The following is a 19,309-nucleotide window of genomic DNA, read 5'->3' on the forward strand; positions in this document are numbered from 1 at the left end:
TAATCCTTGTACTTTTAGACATGGGGCTCTCTACTGCCTAGACAGCTCACTGTTTTTCATCCTACTTTAAAAGGAGCACTTACCTCAAATTCATGTCAGGGACTCTGCCAGCCCTCCAAGCTAGGCCTTCTGAATAAAGTTAAAGCTGTTTTTCTTAGTAATTCTAATCTTCATGTATTACCTACATTGATCTGGCTTTTTGCAAAATGAAATCAGAGCACCGACAGAGAGACAAGGCAAAAGCAAAGGCAGCCAAATTCAAGTCCCTGCTCAGACTGTTCTAAAACTTCAGTGCCAGCCAAGCAATCACAGTTATCACAAACTGACCCAAAAATATTCAGCTTGATTTTTCTAATTGCTTTAACAATATTCAGCTTGATTTTTCTAATTGCTTTAACAATAAAAATCAATGGTTAGAACTCTAAAGTATACAAGAAACCTACTGAGATTGATATAGTAACTACAAGTGCAGAATTATAGGAGCTAGAAGGTGGATCAACAAAACCAGAATAGGGCATATCTGATACCACCATTAATTAATACTTACCCCTAAAAGGAACACTGGTTATCTTTTGAAACATTTGTTTTCATAAGATCTAGGCAATGTCATCAGCATCTCCAGACTGTATCTCTATTTTATCATGAATTATGTGCCCCAGCTGTTCATCATTCTTAAAATGTTAGCTTGCCAGTGGACATTACCTGCACCAAAATGGAATTTAACAACGCGGTTTTTGCTTTCTTACTAGAATAGCTTGATTTGCTGTTACAATAGTGCACTTAGAGACCATCCATAGTACCAATCAATAAACCAACTTAGTATTGCATTTTTCATTACAAGAAAGCTTTCTCAACTGATCTGAAAAAAAACCAACCCAACAAAACAACCCAACCATAAACCTCATAACTTCATGAGGTTCACAGATAATGACAGCAGAACACCTTCAAGGCACTGGTTCTCATACTGCGGTTGTAGTCATATTTAGCAACAGAACAGGCATCCATGACTGACAGCTTTATTTGACAGAAAGCGCCAGTCAATATTTACATTCCTCATGAACATACAAAAGAGCATCAGGGTACTTGAGAAATTAGCCCTTGATTGCCACTCGGAAGGCATCATCAGAAAGTCAAATCACTTCAGCACCTCCAACAACAGAACTGCTTTCATTCTTGAGACTCAAGAACTCTCACAGATGTGTCAAGGTCTTTTGCCTGGAAGTGGGAGATGTCTGAAGGGCATAACGGGTGCTGAAAAAGCATGCTATAAGGGTTTTATTATTTAAAACGTCAAAAGATGAAGAAAGAATTTGGTCAGCTCTTGCTCTCTTTCTTACTGAAAAAGCAGACAGAAATCTGATAGTTCTAAACGGCCACTACTAGGCTCCTGAGCCAGCTACAGGGAACAGCGGTAGGGCTCTTCACTGCAGAAGAGAGAGGGCTCTACTGTAGTAGCCAGTGATCACTGAAGCTGGGGGATGCAGATGCAGTCGTTCAATTCAGCTCTCAAGTTCCCAAAATGTCACCACACTGAACAGCCCTGAATCTTGGCTTAGAAGTCACAAAACATCCAGTGCCTTTCCAAGTGAGATCTCGGCTCCTCTCATTTCCTGCATACAATGGCATTATTCAGCCACTGAAGTTTCCACTTAGCTTGCATTTATGCCAAGTACTTTTAATTGCAAAGGAAAAGGATGTTAAGCTCTCCCATTTTTTTCTTTCTAATTCATAAGGGACACAGCAGTGGCTGGTAAAAGTTATAGGTTAAGGGCTGTTCTCCCCCCCATCTCGCTTAATAACAGACTTGCATCCTCCTCCTGCTGCCTCACAAACAGAGGTTACCGATACTGCAGGGGTAGGAGAATTTACGTTGCCATCCGTAAAATACTAAAAAGGCAAATCATTGTAAATTCAGTAGCAAACAAGCATCAGAGGAGTCTGAATGATACCTAAACCCTTCGAGATAATGCATTATAACTGATGTTCAGAGTCACCGTGACCAACATACGCATCCTTTAAGAATGACTATGCTAGCGTTCACCCAATACACATACAACAATTCAGACTGCATCCAACTCAAAAGAACTCATCAGAACACATACAGAGTAGCAGCTCCGACTGAAGCAAAATGCTGCACCACAAGCAGTGAAATAACTGGAAAACCAGATGCTTGATTTCTACTTATTTTTGGCAGCCTTGTTCCTATGATATCTGCTAGATGAGGGAAAAAAAGCTGCTGAATGCTGCTTAGTCAATAATAGATGAACCACAGCCACATCTATGGATTATCAGGGTGGCACTTCATACAGGCCTATTGAAAGTTATTTTTCTTTTCAGCAATCCACAGAAGGGTCTAAAGTAATGTTTCTATATGAGTTTTGTTCCTATTATGCAAGGTCTGGTGAACTACATTGTCTGAGACAAAGGGATTAAGTGAATTAAAGTAGTGCCTTGGGTTTGGTAGTCTTTTAAGAGGTGTCTCCACCCCACCTCTTCAGCCCTGGGACAAGAGATTATTATAAGCTAATTACTATGCAAATGAACTAAAATGTAAATTAAATACTATATCCTAACATAGCTTAATAGCTCCAGGAGCAAGAATTTAGTTAACCTTAATGGACTGCAATTCTATCCAAAAATATAGTTTATTAACAAGCATACACATACAATAAATTGCACCACTAACTTTAAAGAAAACATCTAGCAAGCTCACCTTCACACTAAGTGACATTTGGTTAATACAGAGCAAAAAAGCAATATATATACGTGCTTTCAACAGACACAGAATGAATTCAGTTGCAATCCAAGTTCAAGCTGTAATCCAAAGAAGGGCACACAAAAGCAAAAGCAAAGACGACTTCACAGGAACCTTGCCATTTCTTTCCACCAGACCTTTGGTCTCTTACAAAATAGGTCTGTAATACAAAAAGTAATAAAAACTCTGGATTCAATTTACTCAGCCTCTTCCATCACAAGTTAACTGTAACATTTTGCAGCAACATGAGCTGTATTAACAGGGAGGCAAGAGGCAAAGATAGCTACGTCTTTAAGTTCAGCTGCAGATCGAGAGGCTGCCTAGCAGCAAGCAGCATGGGCTTCAGTGTCATTGTCCCAGTTTTTTGAAGAAATAGAAACATGGTAAACCATATTCTTCTCTCTCATCGATTAAAACTTGACCCATCCTCCACTGACATCCCGGCAAAACTTCTTCTGTTATCAGTGGTACTCTGATGAGGCCACAATGGCCTTAAAAAAAAAAAAAAAAAAAAAAAGTCATCCCCTAGTGCAAGGTTTGTCACTCTCCAAGCTTCAGTTTGGCTTTGATGTCAGTAAAACCTGACACGCTGTTACCACACGGGTGTTGGAACAGTCTCATCCTCCCTTCATGCCAGAAAACGGGATTCAGCAGAATTCGATATATAACAATTGAAGCCAACTTGGCAATCAACAGCTCCACTCTGCTCAGTGTAAGATCTTAACCTCACCGCAACGAAGAAAATAGGTGGTTTGTAATGAACTTCAGTAAAAGCCCAAGAGAAACATCACGCCAAAACAGAAAAATACATCTTGATATTAGACCTTGTTCTTCACACAGGAAAGGACATTTGTATTTCTGATCCTCTGGGGGAGTAACAGGAAGGTTCCCAAATGTAGCAGTGTTCATGGTAAAACTGCTCAAGTAGGTTTTTTTAAACAAAGCCAGAGATTCCAGATTCCTTTGTGGCAGAACAAAAAGTTATCTCTATAAGCAGTAGGGTCCCAATGTTATGAACACGTTACTTGTTATCACATTAAAATTATGCCTATGCTCCCTAATCACATCATTCATCTTTACTCAGAAAAATTTATACCAATATAAATGGGTTAAAGACCTTTTTTCCCCTCTCATTTCTATCTGCACCTCTTTATAACACCTAGAAAAAAACTCCAGAAACTTCTCCTGCTATCACCCCAAGCGAACAGTTAAGACATACTTTTATGGCAAAAAACGTTCAAAAATGGTCATTTTTTTTCAACGGCTTGAACCTGTTTGCAGTATAAGGGAAGATTTATTTCAGTGTGAACTAACCTGACAAGAGCAAGCAATCAAAAATTACCTAGCAGTAAATGCATTAAAAAAAGTCCAAGTACTGTGACATCTTGTATTGAAAAAAAAATGATGCAGTTCCATCAGCAACAAGCTCCATCTCCCCTCTGCAACTTGCATAGCCCGCTTTCATGTCAGCTGTTTATGAAATACTCTTATAGTAGAACAACTTTACAAAAATGTGGACAAGTGAGAATGGAGTTATTTTAATCTAGAACAGTTATCACCCAAAGATACAGATGAATACAAACACTGTTTGTATTAAAAAAAATAAATCAGAGAAACATGAATTTAAGCTGCATTTCCAGTCTATATATTTGCTTTCCTCTTCCTTGTTTTATAAAAATAGGGTATGACATTTCAGCTTTAACTGCATGTTTAAGTCATTTATTCATTGAACATTCCATTCTTGAAATATCATCTATTAAAGTGTTCGTTAAGATTCATCCTGCTTATAGAACAGACTGAATTTCTTCTGAACTGCACTTGAGACAATAATAGACTGATATGAAATCAATAAAAAATAATGATTATGGGAAGAATAAAGAAAATAAAAAATAAAAAATAATCAAGCTCAACTCTTACTATCTGACTCCTAATAAAACAAATGCTAATGCCTTTTAGGTAATAGAAAGATTTAACTCCAAAATAATATTTACAGACTGAATTCAAGAAACTGTTCTAAAGTCTGTAAACTGCTATAAAAAGAGGACAAATAAACTGCCACCAAAACATCTCCTTCAAAGAAGTAAAAACAATACTGAAAATTCCTGATCAGAGTATTCTATCAAAACCTAATGTTTGTAACACTACCACAGCTCTTTCATCAACCATTTTAAAAAAATGGATTCTGTACTATACTTGTACATTTCTGATATAGGCATAATTGTACAGGGGCAAGCTACTGAAGGAAAAGAAAAAAGCTGAAGATTCATTTTGCTGCTTCAGCAGTAAACCCCGCTGGGTGGGAAGGCCTGTTGGGGATACAACATTGAAACAAGTTAGTGAAATGACAGAGTCAGAAATCCAATAGTACAAAGCCTGCTTGGACATGGCTCTTTCCCCTACTGCAAAGCAGTTCTAATAAATGGGATTTTAGGAAGTTTCACAATTCTTAAACAGCAGATGATACTTGCATTCCTGAAGGATTAAGTTCTACATTTCTTAATGCTAATTCAACTCTCTAAAACCAACCCAATAAAACCAGCAGAGCTTTTACAAGTAACATGCACAACCTAAAAATTCCACCCTCAAAACTGCCTTTTTGGTACTCTTCTAAGCTCTTAAGATACTCTATTTATTGAAGAGATGCCAGGAAGCCTGCAGCGGGAACAAATGCTTCTTTGGCAAAAGGAAAACATTTTAATGCCTCCTCCCTTCAAACTATGCACACCTCACCACAACATATGCTAATATACTACCAAATAAGTCTCTTTATCTTGCCATTTTTATAACAAACTGTTTCATTCATATCTATTTCAGCTTGTAACTACCTACTGCGCAGAGTAGCACACTGTGCTAAACAAGTAGCTTATAGCTAAGAAATAGAAAGTAAAAAAAAGAACACATTATATTACAGGAAAATAGTTATATATTCCAAAACAAGTCAAGAGAGGCTAATTTTCTATTAACTGTTTCACTGTAAAATTAAAATTTTAAGTCATGCAGGCATTTTGGGCCTTTTTTCCATCCTTAGTCCTTCATTTGAAATGAACAAGATCTAAGAAAAAAGTATTTCCACAAATATGACAGTGAGTGGAAATTTGCGCTAAATCTGCCAATCGTATACAAAAATGTATGTTACAGCTCTTCTGTGAAGATCTATGTATGCATCTATACCTATGCATGGAACTATATATACCTCCCCTGGTATTGCCAGCCTTCTCTGAGGCAGACGCTCCACTGATAAGATCTCCTCAAGTCAGCCAAATGCTGAACTTAGAAAAAGATGACCAACTCTTTGCAGATCTACAGCCTGCAACTGTAAAAATATAATAAATATAGATAAATATTTACTACCATATTACTATTCTTTTCAAGTGAAATTGACACAAAGTCATCTTCTTCCTGAAAAACTCAAAGAAGCAAGACGGGAAGTGTTTTTAAAAAACAAAAAACTCAGGCAATGAAAATAAAGAAAACACACCCTCAAACATGCTGGAGCAAGACCACTCGGTGCAGGCATCAGTTCCAGCCTTCCTCACTGAAACAGGATCTTTAGTCTCCAGACATATCCTTGTTACTCCAAATAAATCAGTGCGGCTTCCAATGATACCATAAAGATAGATCTGCTTTTAATATGTGGATTTAAATACTACATTTAACTGTCAAAGACGTGGTATACAACTAGGATTAACTCTGCTGGAGAAAGTATGAAGATGAGAGAGAGAAAATAAGGCTAAATTCTATGGAAAAGTCACTGGGATCCACCAAAGATTTCTGTAGGCTTAGATCTATACACCTGAATCCAGCTGAAAGGATGAAGAGGATGGTGGGGAGGTAAGCAAAAACTCCTTTGTCATATCTGAATCCCCCCTTTTTTGTTGTTTTCCTGTTAGAGGAACGAAAACTGCCTCAAATGATGCCGTAAGTCAACCTGAAGACAGCCACATTTGAAAAATACTGGAAATCCTGAAGTCAGAGCTTGTGAATTTGTTTGGTTTGTATGCTGTCGTAGAGGAGAAGTTAATACTTTTAAAAGCTTGGTATTTACACTTCCAAAAAGTTTCTGCAGTTCATCCAAATTTGATAGGACATGATTTAAGTGCCTCTTAGTGTTCCCGACTGGGCACTTCTGCTGCTTTGGCACACACGCGCACACACACAGTATTCCAGTACCAATGGGATACGACATCTAATGCAGCTTTACACTGGCAGCACTCCTGAGCAGTTTTAAATGTTTATCAACTCAGTAGGTCAAAAGTCTGCAGACACTGGGTGGAGCAGCAGTATGCCACAAAACTAACAGTTGTCCTCCTAGAAAAAAAGAAAGGGGGGGGGGGGGGAACAGTTGTCAGTAAAGATTAAAGCTCCTGGCCCCGTTCCACAGCAGACAATATGCTGGTTTGTAAAGTACAGGATTAGCAGATCTCACCACTTCAGAAAAAGAAGGTTCATTTGCTCTATATGAGTGCCTGATAAAAAGGCAGGGAAACGCTGCAGGGGTTCTCAAAAACCTTCCTGGTTTCTTGTATTCAGTTTAACGAAGCAGCATGTGGTTTTTCTTTCTGTGGAGGGTGTGGCTGAGTGTTACAGCCAGTAGGTTTAACAGCTAAAAGGAAAATAGCTGGGTAATTCTTTGCTTCAGCTTTCCTCATGTGTTTCTTAAATGACTGCTTGTAGGCATGAAATAACTGAAGTCCGGTGTCCTCCTTTGATTCAGCCAAGTGAACAAACAGGGCCCAGATCTTCAGAAAGGACGATCGACGGGCAGCGCTGTTGCATTGTGCCAGGTACTGCAGCAGGGGTGGCAACATGAAAGCATGATACTAGCTCCCTGTGACCCTCCTCCTGCCCCCATCCTGGCAGGGACCTAGATACCCGCTTTAAAAAAGTTAACATCTGTTTTTTACTAACCCAGAAAGCACAGTTTACCCAGTGCTCATGTCATCTGTGCTTTTTCAGATACAGAAATCCATTTCAACACTTAACTATCCTTTCCTATAAGAGGATACAGAGTGTGATATGGAAATCCAGACAGAAGTTACTGGCATGGATGTGGCATGTGCTAATCAGTGCTGTTCAAACGTTCTGGATCCCTACTGTGTGTGTTTTCATGGTCACTGTAAGCTCTTTAGAACAGAAACCCCGTCCTTCATGTCTTTCTAAACCAGCTATCACACCTCCACAATTGCATATAATCTTACCATGTCAAGTGCACAAGCTACAGAGATAAGGATGACAGGCTACCCTGTTTACATCTCATTTTTTGTGGATTTGCATCAAATGTCAGCTACTTAACACTGTATTCATTAAAGCATTTTGCAGAACAGTACATTATTGCCTAAAGGAAGAAATGATAACCATTACTTAAACAAGTGAAAACCATGCAGAAATATGTATTTTCAATTAATATATTTTAGAATATTAATATAGTGTTCTTCCAAAATAGCCCTGAAGTGTGTTTCTGCTGAGCCGTAACTTTAATAGTTCTTAAAGTTGTCTACAGACATGTCTATCATCTCGTAACTAGGTTCTACAATGAGTAATGCTTAGCAATTATTAAGTTGAACTCTCTAGTCCAGACTCTCCTGTTGTTGGATTATTTGAGATATATAAGGATTTATGACCAGCAAGTAGTTTTCCATCACTCTCTTAGAAAATTATACTGTCCAATGCTTGAAATTCTTTACAGCACGATTATAACATCTTATGCCATTCTGAATATTAAGACTGTAATGTGGAAGCAATTTATTTTACTCAACATATAATCCATTGCATTTCAACGTAAGACTAAAGTGTAACGGAATGGCAAGTTGAAGTATGCTATCTCTACAATCACATCTTTCTAAGAAAGATGACTTTTCCAAAATAGCATTTATGCAGCCTTCTGGCTGCTGTCCAGATCTGGCATACCTAAGTTGTTCTCATTTCATAAAGCTGAATTGCTTACAAATCAGATACCCTTTATGCCATGAATTCAGAGCAAAATAACCTGCGATACAGCAGTGAAAAATAGGCACCATCAACCTGAAACACCAATTAGTCTCGTCTTTTTTCTTAAAGATCTTCCTCTTGAAAAGCAGTTTCTTATTTTTATGGAAGATAACTATCAAATAAATAGATTTCAGCAGGACAAGAACTAAGTAGAATTCCTGTGCATTATATATACTGACAAGTAATTTCAGTAACATTCCTTTTTTAAGCACCTTTCTTTTACGCTCCCCACCTTTAGGCTTATGCTTCGTAACTAATGGCTTGACTTGAATCCTCCAAAAAGAACCTACATATCACATGTGCTTGCTTAACTCCAACTGACTCTTCTTTAAACCTTATTATGTTTCTAACAGTAGTGTACTTTTGTCCAGGTAGAGCCAGATGAAATTTCTCTGCTGATGCTTTTCCATTGCAGAAAATGGATTTATTGCTATTATGGCTCATGGCACACTACAGTATCAACTCAGACTAATAAGGGTTAGAGCTGCAAAGCAATCAGTGCTCACCTTAAAGATATTTTAAATCTTTATCTACATGAGGGCAATAGTCCCTGAACCCTATCCCAGTTTTGAGTCCCTTGTATGACACTACTGTCCAGCAGGTCAGGAAGCCTGTGTAGGCTTGTCTACTTGACTTGTGAATCCTGCAGACACATCCACGACTGTTACAACCACAAACCAAGACACTTTTAGAAAGATGTATTGCTACAAAATGTGTGTAACAATGCAGAAGGCTTCCACAGTGTATCTCAAGTTAATTACTGTGGAAAGAAAAACAAGAGAATTTTACCGCAGAATATTTTAACTAAGCTGTGGCTTTAGAGCTTTCCTCTATCTTTAGTCCTACAGCACTTTTGTTTGGTGGTGACATTCTCCTGAAGTCAGGGTGCTACACTACCACAAACAAGTCAGTCCCATCATATCAAAACCCTTCACTATCTTACAGCTGCCTAGTACAGGCAAGCGTGGTAGCCCTTGTTATCTAACAGCAGTATTCTGGTTGTATCGTAAAATAAAAGATTTGTCGACTTTTACATGCAATCATAAGACAGGGGCTTTACAACTGAAAGGCTGCTAAGTTAAAAAAAAAAAAACAACTTAAGAATATGCTCTGTATCATAAGGTGTTTTTCTTCCTAAATGAAACCCCAGTGTAATTTCCTGTATAATTACCCTTGATGCAATCCTGCCATTGGAGTTTCCCTCAAGGGAAAGAGCTTTGGGTAGACGATGGTAAACATAGGCTGGCTGCAACGGTGGCAGTGTCCCAAAGGACAGTGCAGCAACTCCAAGAGGCTTTTGGGTAGCGAGACTGGAGTCAAAAAGTTCAAATCTAAAGAAGAAAAGAAACAAAAAAGGCTTGTAACAGAACAATTGCAATAGCATGATAAAGTCAAGCACAAGTATGATCCATGAACAACTCAGAAAATCAGCTGTCTTACATTCTTAAGACTTTGTCAAAAAAACAGCAAGGTAATACAAATTACCACAATTAGGGTGAACCACATGGTGCTTTCCATGCTTAAGTTCAAAAAAGTTAAAATTAAATGCGTAAGTTTACCATCTGTGGGCATAAGATGAACTGAGCCCCAATACCCAGGTGAAAATATTGCAGCTCAAGCAAATAATAAAATCCAGCAATATATCATAAAGCATTTTTAGACACAAAGATGATCTAGAAAGGTGTTTAGTAATTAAAACCAATACAATAATCTGAAAAGGCCATCAGTAGTATTTTACTAAAATCTTTCAGCACCCAATCCAGCAGGCTGGCTAAGCTCACTAAAAAGCCCAAACTCTACCATCAGCAAAAAGGGATCGGAAATACTTAAAATTACTTGAAATACAATCCAGCCCAGCATAAGTCTCATAGGTCCAAAGAGACCACTCTAAAAAGATCAATACATTCATAATCTCTTAAGTGTGCCCCCACAGTTTACAAGATGCCATCATTTTCACCAAAAGAGACTCCAGGGTCACTTCATGGGGAAGAGCAATCATTTTCTCAGGCTTGGCCCAAGCCACATAGTGTTTTATACATTAAAACCAACATGCTAATCTCCATCTAGAAACTGAGACAGCCAAGACAGGTGAATGAGTTTAGGTGCTGAGTAATCAAGACAAGATGCAGTACCTGATAAATCAGCTTTCCAATGTCACACTAGTTTCAGCTTTCAAACACTGTAAGGTTTAACCCCATACACAATGTACCACAACAGCCTCAATTGAGATGACAAGCATGATGAATAGTACATTTGCGTCAGAAAGAAAAGGTCACATTCTATAACCAAGCGAAGACTGAGGAAAAGTAGTCCAGTCACTTCTGTCATACCTAGTAGCCACCAGGTATTTAACAGCACCCTTCAAACTGCAAATTTAGGCAGTGATAGATCAAATCTGCTACTGTAATGAAATGTGCCACCTGCTTCCCCAGCACAACATTGTCTTACACCTGTCTGAACTATGCATTACTCCTGCCTCACTGAAATGTGGGCGTCACCAGTGGTCATGCACATAGTGTTTAATAATGTCACTCAGAATAAGATCTACATATAGATATGTATGTGTGTGTATGTATATCTAAATATAAAAAAAGACTACATAGTCCAGCGTAGCAAACTAGAAATAGGCAAGACATTTAAAAAAAAAAAAAATCACCATCTTTTTCAGGTTCTGCACCTTGGCTGCAACTGGGTATAACCCTCACAGCCTTGTATAAACCATCTACAAACCATTTCTTAAACTGATCTTGCAATACTATCTTGCTGTTCCCAAGCCAAACTTCATCAGTATCTTCAGGAACCACATTCATAGAGTCATATTCCAGAAATTAATGTGCAAGTTATAACTGGTGAGAAAAGTAGTTACTGATCATTTAAAAGATTACATACCTGATACTCTCAAAGTCCTTTTCAAAGACTACAATTTTGCAAATCAAAACAAAACAGCATTTGGCACCGTGTAATTTTGGTGCAGCTGATACCCAGATAATAAACAACTAAAACCCTCTCCTCACCATGTGCAGAAATAGAAAAACTACACAACCACAAACTGGTCAATGAATACGTTCTCTACGTCACCAAATACATTCTCCATGAAGCAGTGCCATTTCCTATGGAAACAGCCTTGTATGGTTGTCCCATCCCTCAACATGAAGCTTCTTCCCTACAGCATGTTTGCTCCTTGTACCTTTTCCTGGCAAAGCAATGGTTCAGCAGTTAGGATTTACTCTAGCAGCCAAGGCACCAGTCACTCCTTAGCACAAACCCTCTAATCTTTCCATTGTAACTCTTCACCCTTCTGCTTTCTACTTCCACCTCTAAAGCGGATGAATTCCCAAGGTGCTGTGAATAGGGGGGAGTCACAACACAACTAAATCTGACAAAATCCAAATCTGCAGGTTATCATCAGGTATTGCTAACTCACGTGACTGCATGATGCATAACCAGATGAGCCAAGGGCCTCTTAACAGCAAAGAGTCTGAACTGGGGCAGAACTAAAACAGCTCAGCTGTCACGCTGTACTGAAATGGCCAAGGGCTGCTAGCATTTTTTTTGCCTTATGTGTAACAAGTCTGCCAGTTTGGGAGCCGTGCTGCCTGGCAAGAAGTTGCATTGTTGGCCAATGCATCTAATCTCGCCTCAGGAACTGTATTTCTCATCTCATATTTCTATTAAAGAGCTTCTCCTGAAAAAAACATCCTTCTTTATACAGTCCTGAAGAAGAAACCATCTGTAAGCACCACTCGACCTTAGAAATAGTCTTTGGATCTCTGTATTTTGATATTGGACATTTTTGTTCTAATACAGCATTTCTAACAATTTGATTAAATAAGTCTTTTAAAATACTAATCCTTGCCAAGCTCTTTGAAGGGCTATTTGTAATGTTCCTATTATCACTGCCAGAAAATCACTTCCACTCCTTCTGTAATCTGAAGAATGCATAAATTTCATACCTTTTAAAATCCTGTAGTAGGTGTTATAGAGGGTCCTCATGGCCAGTTCTTGCAAAGGCAGCACATGATCTGTTTCTGTCCCTATAGATTTCACCTCTGCTGGCAGGAACACAGTTAACTGGCCTGATGAAAAAGAGAGCAGTTTCACCTCTGAAACTTGAATTGGAGAACCACAACTAGAAGGACACAAGACATTTAGAAAGTGGTTAGAAAAAAAATAGTAAAAGTAGCTTTACAGGGGAACCTAGATGACCAACCCAAACTAAGCCTGATACTGTTTTTCAGTGCAGCACCATTCAGGGAGCCTTTGCAGAGTGCAATACGTGCTGGGGTTGGACTAGATGACCTTTAAAGGTCCTTTCCAACCCAAACTGCTCTGTAGTTCTGTGCTGACACACATTTTCTATGGATTCCCATCTTCTGTGACAGGTTAATCATGGGACATCTGGAGATCTTTACTTATCAAACAACATTCAAAAGCTGGAGAAATGAGGACGCAATCCCAAGGAGGTGAACCAAGTGCACTATGTGTCCCTTGCTTTGCCAATATATTCATCTCTTTTAGCCTCTGAATACCATTATTACTAAATTTTTTACATAGGGGAGCATTTCATACCTAACAGTTAGCTTCTTGTGTCTTGGATCAAGCAGCTGAGAATGGTAAAAGTTTTCTCAAGTGTAATACATGAGGCAAAATACGACCACCAAAAAATATCATTTTAAGTGCCACTGGGTGATTCTGTAATACACCTTTCCCCATCCACAGAGTCCCCTTGGTGGGCGCAGGGGGACGGGTGAAGGGAAAATAAGAACAACAAACTAAGCTGTAGTGAGAAAATACTCTAATAAGTCTACTAGCCTTGTCCTTTCCAAATCATACAAGGAAAAGGAAGGTTATTTGGATCCAAGAAGAGAAACTTAGCTTGTAGTAAAAATAACAACTCTTTAGATGATCCCTGTTGCAAGCTATCATACCAAAGAGACACGCATAGGAAAATTCTACTAAGAGGTTGGGGAAGTCAACAGGGGAATCGGAATTGTTTATGACAACTTAAATTTGAAGCCAAGAGCAACTTGTTAGGGCCAGTCTTAATAACTGGAACAGAAACCCAAATTTGTCAGCCTTCCCAGATATTGGACCTAAAACTGAGGTAACTACACTCAACCTTATCAGATATTAAAGAAATCTCATAGCACTCCTCTGATAACAAACAATCTCTTCTCTTCTGATTAAAGGAAAAAACAGCCTAGAGTTTTTCCCTGGAAAAACAAAAAAAGGGCTGCATCAAACAGCAAGTCAATAAGCCTCTTCTTAAATACTTAATACTTTCCTACAAACCATTAACAAGTTTAATATATAATTGGAAATTCAGAGATCCAATATTCCAACAATCCCTTCCCAATGAATCAGCTATCAACAAATAGATCTATAATGTTGTATTTTCAAGCTGATTAACCCCTTACCAACTGAACTAGAAGACACATCCATAAACTCACTACAGTTTCTGCAGTTCAGAGCTGGGCCATTTGGTCTATTTTACGTAAAGGGTGAGGCTACTAACACCAGATCACAAGGCTGAAAAATAGAGTAAACGAGCAAAACACACCACCAAGAGGAATAATGCAAGACATATACCGTCTTAAATCAGGATGGATTAGGGAAGGCATCTCAACGTACAAGTAACACTTGGTGCAAAAGAGCAAAGAATTAAAAAGGAAACCCACTCAAAAATCCATTGAAGTTAATGGGTGGAATAGAGGATGGTCTAACTAGCTGGAAAAAAATGGAGCCGCAGAAGAACTCTGGTGAATAAGTAACCGGGGGGTGGGGTGGGGGAAATCCATGACACCTATTTGCTGCCTTCAACAAGACTGACAGATACCTAGCTGGAGACTATGAAATCCAATCTGCAAAAAATAAGATCAAAATTTATTTTGAGTGCTGAGATCATCACCTCTTACATAAAAGACTTTTTCAGTCCGTCTGACTGCAGGATTCCCAGACAGAGATTCATTACTTACACAATGCAATTTATATTCTATTTTCAGAAATCTAGCTTTATGTTAGTAACAGCAGCATGTCAGATTTTATTCTCCAGTGGATGACCAGACAGAGCACTGAAGGCTGGATTGTCAACTCTTGCCTGACCCACGAAAACCTTGCATTGGTTATTAATGCTTTCTTGGAAAGAACACAGAAATTCTTCACATAACCATTAGTCCACGATTGTAACATCACTCAGCACATTATAAAATAAAACCTTTGGTTTCTTAATAACATAATAACTTAAATAGTGCCCTTCCTATGTTGAAAATTTTCTTTATAATCTATGATGTTTCAGGATGGTTTCACATCATAAAGACAAATACCTGCTTGGTAGACAAACACAAGTACTATTTCGCTTACTAATAACAGATTTTTTTATATACTTTATTAAGGAAAAGAAATGATAATTTTTTTATACCACAGAAGCATTACAAGAATCAGTTTCATTGCAACACTTCCAACTTTTTTGGTTTCTTCTCTACTAGATTTTTAATACTCTCCATCAGAGATACTAGCAGCTAGCCTCACCAGCAGCGTACGTGTAATCACAGCAAAAAGAACTGGTAACATCTTCTCAAAAGGTCAGTGCAAAGATAATTTTTTTTTCAACCAAGTATAAAATAAGGACTTAAAACATTAAAAAAAAATAAGACATGGTTGTTTAAAACCACCTGAAATAGGCAGGACAATTGGACCAAGTGGTTGGAACATTTCCTGCCTTGTCACTAATGTTTTTGGTCGCAATCAATACAGTTATTACCTTTAGGGTCAATTTAATATCTGTCTTACAATTTACAATCAGTTCTGAAGGAACAAAGACTAGATTTTCTTTTCTGAAAAATAAAATCAGTAGAATCTTGAGACTGACTGCACACGGTTCATCAGAACTATAATCCAACTGCAAGTATTTAAATATCACACAACCAGCTGACATGGGAATATCAGCAAAACCTTAAAATGCCAAGACTCAGCATCTCGCATATTGCAGTAGAGTGCAGGCTGTAGAGAGGGAATTTATATTTAATGCAAGATTTGCTGAGAGTGAGCGTACCAGAAATTTATAATTAGATGGTAACGGGGACAATCCTCTTCTGATCAGTTTTACATCAGTAAGGCTCCATTCATCAGTGGTGCTGATCCTAATTTATGCTAGTGTCAGTAGAAAAAGAATTAAGCCAGTGTCCTAGACAGACCACTTTTTTCTCACATCCTAACCACAAACATGAGACAGCCTAGGATATTTTTAAAATCCACATGTAAAAATATACCTGTCAATCCGTAACTCCTAAAAAAAGTTACTTATTTTAGTTAGTAGGTACCAAGACCTACAAGAAGCTGATACTGGGATGTAAAATGAGTGAAGCAGCTGCATGTGACATTCCAAGATATGGCCCATCACTTACAGAAACTTGAGAACTTATGAACTAGACAGATGCTGCAACACATTAAAAAACACATTTTTTTAATTCTCTAGTCCTGAAAATTCTATTAAGGCTACGTTTTTGGAGAACCTTTAAATGCAGCTAGGATTCAGCTTTAGGCCTTACATTATCATTACAAATTCCCTCAGAATAACTGCACTGACTGTTACAACTTAATACTAAAATATTCCATGTCAGCAATTAACACAAAAGATTTATTACAAAAATAAAACAGAACTAGGAGCTCCAGTAATCCCCTCAAAGTAACATCAGTTCTGTATCAGTCACACACAAAAATAATCAGTTGTATCATACAGGAAGATATTTATGAGAAATTTTACAAGGAACAGGTATGCTAGACATCTGAATTAATTCATACCTACCCACTGCAACCAATGACTTTATTATACAGATAAGATGGGAGGCCTTTCAGATGAATATTGTTATCCACATAAACATACTGTAGCTCCCGAGAACGACCTAAATCTGGGTTTAGAAAACAAGAAAAGTCAGGGCGAGAAGGGATGACAGTGACAATTATAAGCAAAGCAATTCTCTTTAATTATAAATAAGCTAATCAGACTTAAATGTAAGCAAACAAATTAGTGCTTCTCAGTTGTAAAATTTCAGCCAGTGGTTTTATTATGGATGAGCTGAAAAGATGTTTAGCAAATACCACTAAAACAAAACCAAACCCCTTTTCAGTATTCCTGAAAATCCCATTATAAATAATTAAATTTTAACAGTGACAAACTCTGAAGTCAGTCTGAAGAAGCAAAGGGACAACTGATTTCAAGTCTACAGTGCATACTTCCAAGTTCATAAGGTCAAACCTGCTTTCATTAACTGGCCTCATGTCAATGAAATCGCAGCTTCACTATCTTTGCTAACGTGGTAAAGACACAAACAAGAATCTAGCCTGTACCACTCTCCAAGAAAAGATACTTGTTCAATTCAATTAGCCATAACCAAACCCAACCAGATATCACTCAGAAACAAGTCTCTGTGTGCAGTAAACTACAAAACACAGGAATATATACAATAAAGTGCAGAATATTATACTACAAGTTCTGGTACAAGTAAACAATCGATACATCTGAAGGTGTGATTCTTACATTATTTCTATTAAAATATTCATGGCTGGCAGTCAAAAGCAGCAAGTACAGCATGTTTAAGCAATACCTTCATAGACTAGAAACACATTAAAATACCTCCACATAGAGCATATAGGTATGGAATAATTTTATTTTGTTTAGAAAATTAAAGTGGGGAAATGGAGAAAAAATAAAAGGGAAAATGTAGGCTTTTAGGAAGAATTCTCAGAAATAAGAATGATGCTTATCAGCAAGATCTAGTCAGTGGTAAAACTGCCTGCTACGAGAAGTAGTGAAAAACATGCTCGAGACATTTAAAAAAAAAAAACAAACCAAAGCAAATTGTGAACTAAAAAGAATAGTCTAAAAGAGTTTTGAACTGGCAAGAAAGCTGATATGTAGAATCATCTGGGCAGGCCATTTCATCTGCAGCTCCTACACTGTTCAAGATGCCGGATTAGGGAAAGACATACGTGTTTAATACAAAGCACAAATCAAGCGAACAACGTTTGAAAGCCTTCTGCCTGGGAGGGGATAGCTGCAAGCCAGACCAACTGCATTATGAAAAAAGTATAAATTAATCTGTATGCCTCTCAACTTCTGAAAACTTTTATGAGTATGCTATAGAAACTAGGCAAGATAATCAAGCATTTGGCTGCATCAGTCACATTGCAAGACAATACTAATATCAACTAATGCTGACTTCCTATCTTTATCAACTGTCAATTACCTTGGTTGACATAAAGTTAAGGATAAACAAAGAAATTAGCATAGGTTCTGTCCCTTTTGTAATCTTGGCCAAGAAGAGAATAAAAATTAAAACAATTTCCATGATATTTCTATTCAGAAATTCTATTCTGAATAATGAGCTCTTATCATTCCCTACTATGACAATAGGTAATACAATCCCTTCTTTATAATTGAACAGTTTTATTGTACACAAAAGCTCTGGAAATCACTTAGCTCAGATAAAGCAAATGATATTTTGAGTGATCCCCCCCAAAAAAACGTTTGACCATCTTAGAATATACAGAATGTCTTCAGCTGTCACTCACTTGAATGGCAGCCATAAGCACCAGAAACCTTAAAAGCTCACGCCGAGGAGGAGCTTCAGAGGGTGTCACATTATCAAATCTTTGATACAAAGAACAAATGATGATACCAACAGAAAACGAATAGATTCCTTTTCTGAAATAAAAATGTTAACATAGAAAAACTGAGTTTTGGGGGTTTTCTTTTAATACAGGCCCTTACCCTGCAACCATCTATGGAGGTTTCAGGGACCATAATCTGGGCTTTGTTCCAACCAGATTCACTGGACATCATGGGACACATTTAACCATCACATCCTTCTTTGACCCTGTCCCAAAAACATGCTGCATCCATCAACGGTCCTGCCCCAACAAGTACAAATATCTCTGCTGACTGATGGGCGCTGCTGTGAGATGCTGCTGTGCATCATTATGAGCTAACACCTCAAAAAGATGATTTATTTTGGCTCAGTGCTGCAGGCTGAAAATAGTTTAGTAAAGTTCTGGGATATTTTTAGATGAAACAAAATCATTGTTATCCTACAATGAATAGAAATATTGCAATACTGAAGTGCTATAACACCATAAAACATTGTAAGGCTGGAAAAGGGTCAGGCAATAAAATCTGAAGCAGATAGCATGTGCATGGCACACCTAACACTTAAGAGAATATTTCCTCATGTTGCAGAAGCCAATTACACCAAAAGGAGCAGAAAACTATGGGTTGCTGGGGTAGCTTGCATATGCTACTGTTTAACTTAATAATTTAGAGAATGGAAGAAAATTTTTAAAAGAGGCTCATCTTGCTAATGTCTACACAGATGTATGCAAATGGGCTGAAAATCAGGCAAGTCAAAAAAAGCCCTAAAGCTGTTCTTTTCATATACATTGAGGGGGGGAGTTAGGCTGCATCTCATCTCTTCCCTCTGTCTTTATCTTATGCTAAGTTTTATTCTAAGTTCTGAGCTGACTGCATTTCCTAGGTAATTAAAGCAAATTTTTGGATGTTAGACAAAATAT

At 37.9% G+C, this 19,309-nt stretch overlaps 1 protein-coding gene across 3 annotated transcripts in view; it reads right to left on the reverse strand.

The window, feature by feature from the left end:
- Positions 1-1,002: 1,002 nt before the first annotated feature.
- The window catches only part of LRRC28 (leucine rich repeat containing 28), a 55,958-nt gene continuing 37,651 nt past the window's right edge, over positions 1,003-19,309 (reverse strand). Inside the window, exons 7-10 of one of the 3 annotated variants that reach the window (XM_037394057.1) lie at positions 16,548-16,650; positions 12,697-12,872; positions 9,915-10,074; positions 1,003-7,063 (exon numbers count right to left, since the gene is read on the reverse strand). In XM_037394057.1, coding sequence (XP_037249954.1) covers positions 6,991-7,063; positions 9,915-10,074; positions 12,697-12,872; positions 16,548-16,650 — 512 coding nt within the window. In that variant the 3' untranslated portion in view covers positions 1,003-6,990. The other 2 variants (XM_037394055.1, XM_037394056.1) reach the window with 2 other exon arrangements.

Source organism: Falco rusticolus, chromosome 7 (genome assembly GCF_015220075.1).
Source record: "Falco rusticolus isolate bFalRus1 chromosome 7, bFalRus1.pri, whole genome shotgun sequence".
NCBI lineage: Eukaryota > Metazoa > Chordata > Aves > Falconiformes > Falconidae > Falco > Falco rusticolus.